Below are 15,683 nucleotides of genomic sequence, written 5' to 3'. Positions count from 1 at the left end.
ACTCCAAATCATGAATAATGGTTAGCCCATTTATTCATATTTCAGTTTACATGCAACGAGTTAAAGGGCTGACAAAATATGCAATAATAAAGAGTACAACAATAAACTGCAAAGGCAACAATATTCAAGCATCATAAATCATAATAAAGTGAACAGGGCTTTGCAAAGCCAGTGTTCATGCTGCAACAGCATCTTTGACCTGAAAATATATGGGAAAAACAAGTAATAAGAGGCTTGAGATTTAAAGGAAAACCAAAAACAGGAAGATATAGAGTTCTCAATGTTATTTGTGACCCGGGAAGAGTTTGCAACGGCAACAAACGTTAAGTAATTGCTTAAATCATCTTGGCTGGAGGAAAGAAAACTACGAAATCTGTACCCCGAGCTGCACTTGATGATCTCACCAAACACTGCTGATGCCAAGGGAGTAAAAAAACTGCATTCCACACCATAGCTGATCAGCAAAATAAACCAGCACTTAACCATCTATCAAATTATAAAAGTACAAGTCCAAGTTCTGATGATTTCAAGGTCTGCCTAATGCGATAATTGTAAACATAATAGTGGAGTTGCCCATCCCCTGGTCCAAATTTCAGCTCCTTCAGAAAAGATTCATTCTGCATGACATCCAGTGCATTGAAAACATCAAAATCCTTTTGTTTTGCAACAATAAGTGCATCATTCATTAACTGAAGCAAAGGGGTCTTTGAGGCAACATTGTAATATGAATATGCAGCTTTCAAAGTCGAGTAATTCTGGTTGCCGAGGATCGAAGAAGGAAGAGTGTAAAAACTGCAGAAGTCAGTAATCTCATGGGTCTCAGGGCTCTCAACCAAAAAACTATCCACCACGTCTTCGGTTGGAAGAAGCCAGTGCTCAACATCATTCTCATCAAAATCAGGAGCAACAATAAACTGGCTCAAGTAGTTTCTAAGCAGCCGAGTAACTGCAGGAACATCATGAAGCTCCATCTTTCTAAATCCAGGTGTAGCTGGTGCATCTGGTAACTTGTAAAGTTTTATGGTGCGACTCATTGTCATCCTTGCACCAAGCCTTGAAAAACCAACATCAATGAGCTTCTTGGGGTTCAAAGACCTATGCCAATACTGACAAGTAGTTATTGGTGTTGGAAGAACCACCCCAGCAGTATAAGCAGCCTGCCAAATATTTTCTAAGTGGACCCTCCTAGTAACTTCCTTAATTAAAACAGGGGCAAGTCTCTTAGATCGAAGCTTCTTATGAACACACAAGAAATTGATCTCAGCCATTTTCACAACTTCATCGCGTACCCTGATTCTTGCAGGGACACCAGAGATGAAAGCAACAAGCTTCTTGGAAGCTTTGGCACGAACTCCAATGTGCCAACTTGTGTAATAACCAGGAGGGTGCAAAGCCCACCTAAGAAACTCCTTGGAGTAATTAAATCTAAACATGTTCTCATCATCCTCAACATAGTTGTTCTTCAACAGAATGTAAACCTCATTGCAAGTATCTTCACTGTTCATGTCACAAGTGGTCCATTCATAAGCACTAGGAAGATTGTAGGGTTCCTGTTTCACTTCAGACAATGGAGTAGGCGCCTCAATTGGACCCTCAGGCAAGTTTGTCTCCCCAATATCCTTGAATTGCCCCACTGGCTGGGTTTCCCAGAACTTGTGCTTCTTACCCACGGAGATCGAGTCCTGGAACTTTCGAACTATGCTTTCAAGCTCGCTATCATCCTTGGGAAACTGGTTAGTCTCCGTCTCATTATCGGGGTTTTCATTAGGGGATCCCGGTGATGAATTGTTATCACCCATTTGAACAGCCTCAACAGATCAGTGTCGAAAAGACAAAATATCAATCAAATAAATCTGAATCTCAGCAGCGAAATCTTATCAATATCTCAATATGCACCTGAACGAATGAGAAAATTTCAAATTGACAGAAATTCAGCGAGTAAATTTGTATGCTAGTCCAAAAATACATCAACATCAACATCGAACAGATAAAATGTAAAATCGCATACATAGAAGCAATACTCGTTAGCTGCCTTTTTCTTTTGTTAATCGATTAGCTTCATCTTATCAAGCGAAAAACCTTCAATATCAAACAGCTATAATGCCAATCCGATGGTACAAGGGCGAAAAGCTCAATTACTGAAGAAATTCAAACACCAGATTCATGTTGATATGCAAGAATAAAGAAATATCGTTCATCCTACTATGTTCTACATACAACCAATAACTACAAAACGAAAGAGATCTACCAAAAAAACAAACAAGTAAGAAAATACGCAACTCACCTGTTCTCTGGACCGTGATGATATGGTGCATTAATCTCTGGATGAGCTTTTGAGAACAGCAATGGATCAGATCTCCATGACTAAGTCGAATACTCGAGCAGAAAAATAAAATTAGGGTTTTTGGAGAGAGCGACTTTGGAGATTCCGGTTGTTTTGTAGAAAACGAGAAGGGTGGCGTGCTTTGCCTGCGTGGCTTGGGAAAGAAAAACGACTTGGTTTTGTCCTTTTAAAAAGGGATAAGCATCGGATAAATTCATTGAACTTTCAAAGAAATGGTCAGTTGAGTCCTTGTATTTTTTTTTCCAGGTCAAATCAGTCACTCAACTTTAAATAACAACGAGGAAACCCCATCAGAGATTCCAAATGTTGTCCTTGACGTGCAAGGGAAATTCCTCCGAGATGCCAAGTGCCGCACATATTCAATTCATGGTATGGGAACATTTTTCCCAATTTATTGCATATAAGGAAGGGCAATGATCAGGAGCGATTGTTTTCTCCAATTTATTACAGATGAGGAAGAACAATTATCAGGGAAGGAAGCGTGAAGAAGGGATATCTAGAATTAAATGGATTACACGCTTGCGAATTATTACACGTCAAATAAATTTAATCGAATTTAATATTTTCTTTTCCGTTTGAGAATTTCCTACCGTCAAATAAATTTAAACGAATGTACTATTTCCTTATCCGTTTGAGGATATCCTACATGGCACCAATAATCATGCGTCAAATAAATTTAATCGAATATCTTTTTTTTCCTTTTTCATTCGAGAATACCCTACATGACACCAAAATTCACGCGAAAACATTCTTGTGCTCTCCGTTTTATATAGAGGATATGATGATCCATATTAATCATGCCATTAATCTGTCGTTAAAAATTATTGATGTACAAGTTACAATATGACATGATTTTGTTTTGCATAAAAATATTAAATATGTGTAAAAAGTTGCATGGTTTTAAAAAATTAAAACAAAATAAACAATTAAAACAAAGAAAATGACAAACCATAGGGACAACTCGTATGTGTAGTATCTCATAGAGGTTTCGAGTTCGAACATTCTCATATCTTTCTCTGTAATTAAAAAAAGTGTATATCATTTGTAATTTTTTTATAAATATCGATAACTATAATTATAAATTATTATGTCTCATAAATAAGTATAATTGAAGAGAATGGAGTCATCTAAATACTCGAAATTTGTCTCAAAAAAAGTTTTATTTTTGCATAACTTTGTTACAAAGTAAAATAAATGGTCTGAATTACCCCTATAGAGAATTTGGCTTTGCTGCAGTGAAAATAAATTTTTTTTTTTTTGTTTTTCCTCTATTGTCCCGCCATAATGTTTGAAATGACACTCTAGTACTTTTGTCCAAGAACGAGGATTTAGCAATCTCGCTCGGACTCCCGAGTACTGACTCAGCCGACTCGATTCACGACACGCAGGATGTGCGGTGATGCGACGAACTGGAACGAAGATGAGTACCGAGAGAGGATACTGAAGGAGAGAGAGGTCCATACCCGGAATGTGTTCAGGACCGCCTGGGCTCCCTCTGTAAATCCTAGCTCAGACACCATTGTCGTCGCCTCCAGTGATGGATCGGTCGCTTCTTATTCCATATCATCCTGTATCTCTAAACTTGTAAGTCACATTTACCAACTAATGTTTTGTTTTCCCTTCAATTTCTCTCTGATACAGGTGATTGCTTGTTTCATTCTGTCATTTTCTTGTGTTTTGATCCTTTGTACTCCACTTTGGGAGTTTTCTTTTCTCGGGTTATTTATTCAGTTCAGAGCTGAAGTTCGTGTACTGGTTGCTTTAAAAGAAAAGGAATAATATTCTCAGGAATTACTAAGAAAATTGAATTCAAATTATCTTCTGTGTCTGCTACCGTGTTTGAGTGGAAAATTTGGATTTACTGGTAACCGTATGTAGTCGACATGATTTGAGAACATCATAAGTTCCAATTCTTGTTGTTTGACTGCTGTAGTGGCCCCGTATATCTACCTAAACCGTATGTATCAGTAATAAAAACATTGGGTGAGATTGTTCAATTTCTCTTTGAGAAGGTTGTTGCTCATTTATGCGCTACTAAGATTGCCCTATTTTGTGTGTTTTCCCCTTTCTTAACAGCCCGTTGGTGTTGGCAATACGAGTGGTCAAAGGTACTTGCCTCTGCCAGTTGTCCCTCAAAATCGGTTGCTCCTTAGAATGGGTTGGCCATGGTTAATTATGCCTTCATATGTGGTGATTCTGGTGAAACTTTCATAGGTATTTGGTTGCGGAACCTAATGGCTTCCTTCAAGGTCATGAAGGACCTGCGTATGACGCCAAGTTCTATCTCAATGGCAAAGATACTTTATTACTGAGGTTTGATATTGATACTGATACTGATATGCTCCTCCTCCTTCTCTCTCTATCTCTCATTTGCATTATGGATGTGTATGTACATAGTGTACTTGTTTTCGATCTATTTTATTTGCCATACTTGTGTCAGTACTATCTGAAAATTTTGGAGGTCATTCCGTTTTATTATTATTGAATGCTTCGAATACAAAGGTGATATGCTTTTGGAGCCATCTTTATAAAGGTCTTCTCAACTTGGTCTTCATCAAGCACATTTCATTTGGAGAACAGGGTTCCAGCGTAAATTTTGGGCTGGAGCAAGTGTTCAAATGAGCATCTTTAATTTCATTTGAGCTTTAACTGTCTTAGAAAATATTAGTTCTTGATTGTTGTTTACTTGTATTCATTCTCATTCATTTTCTTTTCCCAATTTATTACTTGTTATGTTTGAATTTCCCGGGGCATCTTGATATGTGGATAAAATGTGGGGGTACGTCGATTGTATTGAACATGTTTAAAATTATAATACATTTACATATTAAGTTACACACTTTTTGTTAATTCATCTAAACGAAATTGATACCTTTGTGGTAGTTGATGTATGGTACACTTGATGCTATTATGCAGTTGTGGTGATGATGGTCGAATACGAGGTTGGAGGTGGGAAGAAATTATACGGTCAGATGTTCCTATTTCTTTGCAAGGTAATATATAAGTGAACTTTATGTTGTTTAAAGTAGCCCAACTTTTAAACGAGTCCAGCTGATCTAACTTTACATATGTGCACATTTAATCATTAGTATAGCCAGATTAATGTGTACAGAGCTTGATGCAGATGATTTGATCACCTCATTTATGCATTTAGTTTTCAAATTTGTCTTGTTATTATACTTTTTCTATGTTGAATGTATCTGTCTTAGTTTGCAGTGAGGCTTCCTCGACTTTTCTCTTAACCAACATGGATAGGTGTTGAGCTTCTAGTTCAAATTGATTTTTGTCATGTGTGTTCTGCTGTTAATTTGATCTGGCACAGATTCAGATACTTTATCCTACAAGTGCTTCCCAAGGGCAGTCAAGGTCCCATTTTCGGTCTCCCAAAAGAGGTTTAGGTGTTTTTGGTGAGTGTAGCTTTAACAAGTCATGAAAGATCCCAACCCAAACGTTTTAGGGCTACTTTCCAAACTTTTTGAGACCAGGGGCAATGAGGGAGTAGGTGACTAATTGATTCTTGATTGGAATTGAGAAGGCAGCATGTCTTGGGCCTCTTGGCTTGTGGAAATCCCCTTTTATGTAAGTTATCCATAGTTAAAATCCTACCCCAAATGACTTCCCAGTAAAAAGAAAGCATACTTAGGAAGAGTTATTGACTTCTAGATACTGTGCCAGGTGAATCGGAGAACTTGAGGAATGATCCAATAGCATAGGAGGGAGGTCTATTAAGGCTTTGGTGCCCAGGGCCTGGGGCTCACAATCCTTATATGTCAGTTGAAACAGTGACTTCTGTTTGATGCTGGAGGAGAGTGATGTCAAGGTATATATAAGTGTAGGGGATGTAGGAATGGTGAGTTTTTGTCATGCCTAAGCAGTAGGAAGCCTTCCACCTACCAAATCGGATCAAATACACTCATCCTATCTTATCATACACTTTTTTCTCCAAATCTATCCAATAGAATTGACATATCCTATAGTTATATATATTTCTAGAATCATTTTCCTCTTCCAACATCATATTAAATTTCCAATATATTTCTTTAAATTTAGTGATGTGGCCTTGTTGTTTGATGTGGGATGAAGGGGATTTGGAGATATGTATAAGTATAGGAAATGCGAATTCTGTCCAATGTGGGAGGAGCGAGCCCTCCTAAGGCTTGAACACTATAGAATTCCACCTTTCTACAGACTACAGTTTCCTAGACTTACAAATATTTCCAAATCCTCCCTCTTTGCACATCAGACAGAATTCACCCTCCCTGTATTTATTTATACCTCCCACACATCACATGGAATTTACCTTTCCTACATTGCAATTGATGTTGTTTAGGGTAGCAAAGATAGAATGCCATCGGTGGTACCATAGTACGATGGGCTTTTTAGGGTGTCCAGTATGTTCTCCACTTGTAAATCGTAATCGAATTCCCAAACCTAGATCACACGGTTCATTGGATGTGAATTATATTCAATTCGAATTTCAAGGGTTTAATGATGTCCAATCATGCTCGTAATTGTTTGTGGTGACTTCTAATCTTGTTTTGAGAAAAACCTAGTGAATTATTTGGAATGATTATCAAGAATCAAAACCATCAAAGTACAAAACCTATCAACATCTCTCTGAATGTCATTCATCATTAATCATCTCCAGTCAGGGGGTGATGACATTCCAATTGTCCAATGGGGATGGGTATTTGAACCCCTGGTCTTAGGTTGGGTGGTGAGGAGCTAGACCACTTGAACTAGTAGTGGTCCTCTAGTAGTGGTGACAGGTGCCTTATAGAACTGCCTGACTAGTTACTCTTAACGTGGAACAAATATTAATCTGAGTTGACTTAGCATCTATGGAATAGTAATATAAAGGTATAGATTACATGGTGTTGCAAGGTGGGGCACTTATTTGCTTGTTGTTCCATTATATTGCGTTAGACTTGAGCATCGGCATGACTGCTTGAACTTGGCCTATCCTTCTTCAGAACTATTCATGAAATGGCCAAGGAATATGCATGTGTTGTTTTTATTATCAACATGAATATATGATCCCACTCTTCCTTGTGCTTGCAGTATTGTTACATAGTCTTTGTTGCATGCATTAAGCTCTTATCATGCAGTGCTTATTATACCTTGGTATTTAGTTGCTTATTAAAAGTTTTGCAGTCTTGATTTATTTGTCCCCCCCCCCCCCCCCCCCGCTTTCCCAGGAAATCACATTGATTCAGTACTTGACATGGTGAATCCGCAACATAAGTAAGTCATCACCGACCGTGAGATTCAATATTATTTTCTGTTTCATTAGATGCACCACATGTACTTATCTCACCACCGTATCACAACTTTCCATGATAATATGTTTTCCAGTATAGTAAACTGCCAGATCAAAATAGACCATAAATATGAACTTATAATTGTGGTCAGGTTGGTGTGATGCTGGCCTATTGGTGTAACACTTTCAGATTGTAGTTATCAGAAAAAAAATAAAAAATTTCAGATCTTCACATCTCATGATTGGAAATCAAGTTTTATGTGTTGCAATGCTTCTTTTCTTTTGTTAGAATTGCTGATACTAATAGAAATGTTTATGTTACATTTGTGTCAGAACCATATGTTTTAGCTGTTTTCTGGTGAATTTGTTGTCTTCGCTATTGATACTATGATTCTGTAATGTATTAAAATCTAGAGTTTGACCCATGCATAAATCTTCTGCTGTCAATGATTCAACTTATGTTCGAATAAACTGTCCATTTCATTTGATTTCTATGCATGTCAGGATGCTGAAAGAGGTTCGGCACTATGATTTATTTCAAAGTCATACTGTTCACCAAATGGAAGTTTCAAATTATGTCTAGCACCTATATGTACATGTGACATCAAATGGCATATGGAGTCATCTTAAATTGTTAGTCTCATATATATTAAGCCTACATATTATGAAGATGCAACCATATTTTAAACACTACATTGGAATGGCTTTATTTTCCACACCAGACACAGTGAAAAGTTTTGGAGTTTGTCGATTATGCTATGTAATCATTCCTCACATCACTGTCAAATACGACGCCATACTATATTTGACGTAAGAGTTACACAACATGACACAGTGTTTTTGTCCATTGTAGCTATTGTGGACGGTGTTTAATAATGCTGTAGAGGGGGTAGCATAACCTCTTAGAACATTTCAATTCATTACCATTTACTCCATCAACTCAATGTATTTAGCCTATCGAATCTACTTATTCTGAATTTGGAAATTTCCTTTTGCCTGCTCCCCAACCCTTCATCACATTCTTATAGTCCATTCCTTGTCTTTTTGCTTTCCTTCAGAGGTCCTTGGGGTGCTGTTTCTCCAGTACCAGAGATTAATGCCATTGCTGTGGATACTCGGGTTTGTGAAACTCTTCCATCCAAATTCATTTATTGCATTCTTACTTATCGGTTCATTATTTGTGCACGAAATAATCAACATCTCTACTTTTTATCCATATTAGGGGGGATCCGTTTTTTCAGCTGCAGGGGATTCTTGTGCATATTGCTGGGATGTGGTAAGTATTCGCTGAGCGAATATATTATAAACATCAGTAACTTTCCTGTCTTAGAATCTTCATAAATAGTTCCGATTTTTGGATATTTTCCTATCTGTGCACTTATGCCGGACCAAAAATATTTTGTGGAGCTTTTCAGGAGACTGGTAAGATTAAAATGGTTTTTAGAGGACACTCGGACTACTTGCATTGTATTGTTGCTCGTAACTCTACTGACCAGGTAGCCTTCTGCTTCTTAATCTTGGTGATTATCTTTCTCCACTCCTGTTGCTTCCTTGTCATCATCCAATATCCATATATGTCAGTGCTATGAGTCCTTTGCCTTTTACTGCTTAGACTGGTTAACATTGCGATATTTTGTGAGAAGGAAGATAAATTATTGAAAAGGAACAGAAACAACCCAGTTGCTAGAGAAGTATGTCTCAATATAGGCCTAGATTTAATCTATCATGGATGCAAGCAACAAGGAGCTTGTGAACGATGGTAAGGTTCCAGGTTCAGGTCCTCTCGAACTCTAATGATAATAATAATAATAATATATATACATGCATTATCAAAAAAAAAAAAGTATTATGCAAGCAAGGTGGGAATATTAGACATCCAATATTCCCATGAGAAGAATTCTAATTTGGTGCAATATATATTATATACCATGTCTTACAGTTTTGGCTGGTTCTAGTTATGATTATTTAGAATTACATTGTGAAAATTTTAGATGCAATAGAAAGAGAAAATGACACCTGTACTAGTACTCTTTTGTCATGCTTTGATGGGTTTATTGTTAGTGCCAAAAGGCATATGAGGTTTAGGGGTTTAGATTCTCTATTTGTTTGATGGTTAGGTAAAAGATTGGTGATGAATTTAGCTAGGAAATGGAAGAATCTAGCGGTTTTCTTGGCAATTAAATAGGGGATTGATTATTCCTATAGGAGACTATTTGTTATTCAACATCTACAGGGTGCTTGCTTTCTGGCATCAAAGCCTGCCATTAATTAGTTCATTATTGGTAGTAAGATGGGGTGGGGCATGGGGGGTTCACAACGTAGTCTCTGCTCGTCCTGAGCGTTTCAAAGCTCTTCGATCCAACAACCTTACACCTCTCTTTGTTTTGCTGTAACTTATGATTCATATTTTGATCTCCCCATGGTGGTTGATTGTCTAGAATATTTGCCAGAAGAGATTAGTCTGTCCAACCTTGTTTCTGATGGATCAGCAGCAATAACATATCCTCCTTTCATGGACTTCCTCATCCGTCTCAATCACCTTATAGCTCGGTTGGCAATGCAACAAGCTTGAGTGCCCATTCCATTCATTGGGGTGAAAGACTACAACTTTGACTCAGGTTGACTTGACGAAATAACTATTAGATACTAATAGTAAATCCTACAAGTGATCACCAGTAAACTTCCAGTGCATTTGGAATGTCCCATAATACCCTTCCTCCTGAAAACTACAGAAAACATAAATAGAATAGAACAATGCAGATGCTAATATTCAATGATTTTTGATAATGCAGTCCTCCTATCAATGTTTAAAACGCTCTAATGCTTACCATTGTATGTGAGTCCCATGATTGACTTTCCATGGTGCAGCCGAGGAAACTGGTCTCCTTTATTTTTGACTTTTTACTGGGCATTCATCAACTTCTGCGCTCTTCCTTAATGTTGCTATTAAACTATATATTTGCAGGAACATTTTGTTTTTCACATTCTATTCATACTTGTATTGGCTTGAAAAAAAAATAGAGACAACTTTCTGTCTTTTTTTTCTCCTTTTTTCTGAATGGAAAAATATGGACAATTATCTGTCAGCTTACAGTAAATAATAATCATACTGTTAGGCTGAGTTGAGAGTTTGACCCTGATGGAAGACAAACTTATTGGGGAATTATCTAGTGAATAGAGTACAAGTTTTTAATCTTGTTCTCTCCCAACCTTTGCGTCAAGTTCCTCACTCTCTCTCTATGCGCACACGACCTCCCTTTTTCTTCACCTGGCTTCCCTAGCTTTTCAGAGATCTTGTGCAAGTATTGTGTGACTGCTGGATATTTTTCCTCCCTTTCTACTATGGTTATTAGTATTTTTAAGAGTAATATATGAAAAAGATAAAGATTCACCCTTCCCATTAGCTTAAGCTATTAGGCTAGATAATGTGTTACATGGTGTCAAAGCTTTTGGCGAGCACTAGATACTCGATTTGAAACTTGCCTCCACCCATTTCAAAATTAAAAAGTGTGCCACTAGTTGCGCATCCTGGAATGAAGGACAAAAGTCATGCTCAAGAGGGTGAGCGTTAGAGTAACATATAAAAGATAAAGATTCACCCTTCCCATCAGCTTAAGCTTTTGGGGTATATGGTGTTTCACTTTCACACTATTATTATTGACGATTGGACCATTATTCTATGTATGTGATTTACTTGCTACATTTGCCACAATCCATTGCATATGAACTAGTGAAATTTTAAGGTGAGAAATGCAATGTTCATAAATTGTTTCTCTCACTTTTTTGTTTTCAGATTGTGACCGGTTCTGAGGATCGGACTGCACGATTATGGGGTAAAGTCCTATTGCTGTGTTATTCAAGGAGTTGAGGCACAAAGTTGACTCAACAAGGCTTTCATTTCTCTTAACATGCTGTCTATAAACATTATTTGTATCTTTGTTCTGAACTTGAACTTTGGGTGCAATTAAGTGAGTGTCGACCAAATGCCTTAACTGTTAGGATTATATTGATGCAGGACTCAAGTGGAATTTAGTGCTAGTGAAATAATCAGGAGTAGTGGGTTTAGAAGATATGATAGCTGCCTGCCTTCATTCACTGGGGAGTTCTATATCTTGATCTTCATATGTTACTGTCTTATCCACATTCTCTCATACTTCTTCAACATAAAGGGTTTGGTAAAAGTGGAGATTTTGCGGTGGAAGTAAATAATCTTCATGCCAGGATAAAAAGAACATCTGTGCTATAACTCAATTGATGTATACCGAATTGAAGATAATAAATACCTGCTTGGTTTCTAGAATAGGTATGAAAATTCTTATGTCACATTATTGTCTTAATGTGAATCTTATGTCACAATAACTAACAGAAATCTACTTAGTTCAATTCCATTGTCCATGCTGATGATACTCATTTATCTAGTCACAGGATATTCTACTCAGTAGCTTTTTCCCCCTCTCTCTTTCTGGGTGTTCTCTAGATTGCAGAAGTGGAAAGTGTATTCAAGTAATTGATCCAGAGAAGGATAATAAGTCAAAAGGACTCTCATCTTTTGTTGGTTGCCTTACTCTTGATGCAAGTGAAAGCTGGTTGGTAAGAGTTCATGCATTCTGATTATAAAACATGTTTGTTTTTCCATCCCTATTTGGTTTTTATTGTACGACATCGTACTATTAGAACTTTCTTTGTCTCTGTGTAGTCAATATTAGCATCATTATCACTAATGGTTGTGAATTGCTCAGTGTCACATTTTATAAAAGCTGTCAAATGACAATCTTGTTTATGATAGCTCTCTTTGTGGATCAAAGAAGAATAAAGTATTGTATTTTATAGGATGCAATCTACTCCTGTTTGATTATTGGAAAATTAAAAGTGCAATATTGATGAATTTGACAGATTATGCTGTTGTCATCATCTGGCTCAGTTTATGCCCTTTTTAACCAAAACCTACTTTCTAGGCTTGTGGCAGCGGCCAGTGTTTTTCAGTGTGGAATCTTCCTGCTTCTGCATGCATTTCAAAAACTTATAATCGTGCATCCATACAAGATTTACTATTCGATGATAATCAAGTAAGTACTCTCCGTTACATGGTTGATGTTTTCTGGGTCATGAAGTTAAGTAGATTTATTTTCATGACATTGATATTTCAAGTTTTATGTTGTTTAATCATGTATTTTTTAATTCCCATTAATTTTACAGTGATTGCATAGATTATACTACCATTTATTCAGGTGCTGGGATTATGCCTGAGAAAAATAAAATAACTATGCGATACTGGAGTGAACATATATGACTTCTCGCTATTGTGAGCAGATTGATGCAATGTTTGCAAATTTTCTTTGCACCAACTGGGTGATACAACTGGTGAAAGGGCAGAAAGCCGGAAACCTATCTTTACTCTTGAGCTGATAGGGTAGGTTGAAATGTTTGTACCTTGTGTGGGGTGACAAAGCAAGAAAGGGGGGGAAGGGTGCAAATAAGAATATGTGGCCTTTGATGAATCTCATGTATGAGTTGTTGTGAGAGGACTGCTGCTTTGAAAGAGGCACAAAAATTGAAAGTTTAGAGAAATTAATTGGTAGCCTGCCCTGGGTTTAGAACATGTAGAGATGCCAGATTTGGAAGTCTTTTTTGTTAACCTTTCCTGTTTGTCTTTGCTTCTCATAAACGACTGGAGAATAGATCTTTCATGGCATGCCCCAAATAACATTTGCATCTGTCTTTTCAAATTATTGCTTAGGTTTTTCTTTGATTATTGTGATCTTCTCCCACCTAACAATCATTGCGTTACCATTTCAGATATTAGCTGTCGGAGCAGAACCTCTGCTTCATCGTTTTGACATTAATGGGAAGACTCTTTCAGAAATACAATGTGCTCCACAGTCTGCATTTTCCGTCTCTTTAAATCCATCCGGCGTATGTTCATATTCGATTTGCTTTAACTAATCTTATTCAATGATATTATGTTTTGAACTTTGAAGTTCCTGATAGCTCATTATTAATCTCTAAATTTGTGCGTCAAATTTAGGGTAGCGGCTAATTGCTAATTTACCATCATTAATTGCAAATAGTAATGCTATGGTAAATCTTGGGAACCTATGACTTATTTCCACTTCACAATTTTCTTTGCATTTGTAATGCTGTCAAAACATAATAGAATAGAGCCTGCTTCGCAAACTTTTATCTGGCCCAGATCACTGCCATTTGATGGTTCTCTTTCGGGAGCCCCTTCCACAAAAAGGACGCCCAAAGTTCCAGAGATACATTAGCGTACATGAAAGTCAGAACAGTCGATTCAATATTAAACCTATCCACATATACTCTGAACCAAAATAATAGTGTTTTACAAACAGAAGCTTCCTCCCTTTAAAAAGACCCTGTTAAGATGACAAGGCTCATTGTAGAACATTTTTATGCTCGTGTTTGGTCTAAAAAGTGCAGATAGTATGAACATTGTGAGAATGATATTGACTCTTTATTGTTTTCATTCTCTTTCTTTTCATTCTCATTGACATGCTGTATTAGGTTGTTGCTGTTGGAGGTTATGGAGGTCTTGTAGATGTCATTTCACAGTTTGGCAGCCACTTGTGCACCTTCCGCTGCAGACGCATTTGAAAAGGGTTCATCGATCTTCTGAAGTTCTGATGTTATGTTTTCTAACTGGGGCGTGTTGTGGTTCTAGAGATTTAAAATGTGGCAGACACCAAGTTCTCGACTTCAACCTTTGCTCCTTTAAAGGTCATCCAATAGAATGATTGCAAAGCTCTTCTTGGCTAGCTGCATATGTTGAGATTAGATCCTTCATATTTTATCCTTTTATACACAAGTTCTGCTCTTTGAAGTCTTTTAAGAACTAAGAGCGAGAATGGGGAAATTCATAAGAATAATTGATTGATCTTTATGTGCTTTTTTTTACATTTTATATCAAATAACTTGCAATTACACAAAGTTAAATCTGTATGACATCAGTGCTTTCATGTACCAAGCAGGCCAGAGATCCAGGTTTGTCTAGTCTTTACATAGATTATTTGGCATGTTTTAAGCAGAATATCGTTGGACTTACTTTCTGATGTCCTAACAGTCTCTGATAGCTATAAAAAGATTTTGGCTGTGATTAGTGCTTGACTTCTTTAGAGATTGAATTCTCAATAAGGTGCGTCTATGTTGTTCTGTCTAGGCTAACGATTGGTGTTGGTTGATTCCATTGATTATTGTTTACAAGAAAACTACCTTGATGGGAAGAGTTGAGCTGGGTCTTGTGTTGGAATGATTCATCTTAAGCCAACTCGACTAGTCGACTGGGTGGCTGTCCAGAGTAGTCACCTTAGTCGCATTAGAAATAAACAATGCATGTGTAGTGTCATGACGACCTGACCAGTTCCACTGTCATACTCATGAGCTATACTTACACTGCCATCAATATGTAAATACTCAGCGGCACCAGTGCATTTTGTGCACTGAATGACCAAAATTGAGGCAGTGCGGTGTGGCGTTGTAGCTTTCATATAGTGGGTGTTTGGCAGTGCGTTCGCATTGCATTCAGTTGCACCGCCCCTCACAGCATCACGGTTTTTTGTGACACGTCAAACAACTTTTGCGTTCCAACTCACCTCACAGCACTTCACCACACCTCATAGCACTATGTTGAATTATTCTACGTAATAAAATTAGGTCAATTATTTTATTTTAGATTAATGTACAATGAAAACATTAAGTGATTTTATATTAATATTATTAGTCATCTAATATAACCGTAATTTAGATACGTTAAACACACCTCACAGCACCGCATCACAGTTTTAAAAGTGATGCGCCAAACAGCTTTTTGCGTTCCAACTCACCTCACAGCACCACAATTTTATGTGGGTGTTTGGCAGTGCGTTCAGTTGCATCACACATCACAACACCACAGCTTTTTACCTCACAGCACTTCACCACACCTCATAGCACTCCCAAACGCTTACAATATATGTTGAATTATTCTACGTAATAAAATTAGGTCAATTATTTTATTTTAGATTAATATACAATGAAAACATTAAGTGATTTTATATTAATATCATTAGTCATCTAATATAACCG

At 37.2% G+C, this 15,683-nt stretch overlaps 2 protein-coding genes across 5 annotated transcripts; one reads left to right on the top strand and one right to left on the bottom strand.

Annotated features, from left to right (window-relative positions):
- Positions 1-84: 84 nt before the first annotated feature.
- LOC119993407 (glycylpeptide N-tetradecanoyltransferase 1) lies at positions 85-2,490 on the bottom strand. Its single transcript, XM_038840549.1, has 2 exons — positions 2,285-2,490; positions 85-1,896 (listed from the first exon to the last, which is right to left on the bottom strand). The coding sequence occupies exon 2, from the start codon at positions 1,797-1,799 to the stop codon at positions 495-497; it is 1,305 nt and encodes a 434-aa protein (XP_038696477.1). The 5' UTR covers positions 1,800-1,896; positions 2,285-2,490; the 3' UTR covers positions 85-494.
- Positions 2,491-3,644: 1,154 nt separating this feature from the next.
- On the top strand, positions 3,645-14,549 carry LOC119992964 (THO complex subunit 6). Of its 4 annotated transcripts, none has more exons than XM_038839814.1 (13): positions 3,650-3,928; positions 4,421-4,452; positions 4,559-4,657; positions 5,261-5,337; positions 7,543-7,588; positions 8,663-8,723; positions 8,827-8,880; positions 9,020-9,124; positions 11,398-11,437; positions 12,082-12,194; positions 12,560-12,670; positions 13,401-13,517; positions 14,127-14,549. In XM_038839814.1, the coding sequence occupies exons 1-13, from the start codon at positions 3,734-3,736 to the stop codon at positions 14,214-14,216; spliced, it is 1,140 nt and encodes a 379-aa protein (XP_038695742.1). In that variant the 5' UTR covers positions 3,650-3,733; the 3' UTR covers positions 14,217-14,549. The 4 variants fall into 4 exon arrangements, with proteins under 4 accessions (XP_038695744.1, XP_038695745.1, XP_038695742.1 ...); XM_038839815.1 differs by having other exon boundaries at positions 3,652-3,928; positions 9,020-9,100; XM_038839816.1 differs by lacking the exon at positions 12,560-12,670 and having other exon boundaries at positions 3,645-3,928.
- Positions 14,550-15,683: the final 1,134 nt, after the last annotated feature.

Source organism: Tripterygium wilfordii, chromosome 23, assembly GCF_013401445.1.
Source record: "Tripterygium wilfordii isolate XIE 37 chromosome 23, ASM1340144v1, whole genome shotgun sequence".
Lineage (NCBI taxonomy): Eukaryota > Viridiplantae > Streptophyta > Magnoliopsida > Celastrales > Celastraceae > Tripterygium > Tripterygium wilfordii.
The sequence above is the reverse complement of the archived record's forward strand: the minus strand, read 5'-3'. Positions and strand labels throughout refer to the sequence as shown.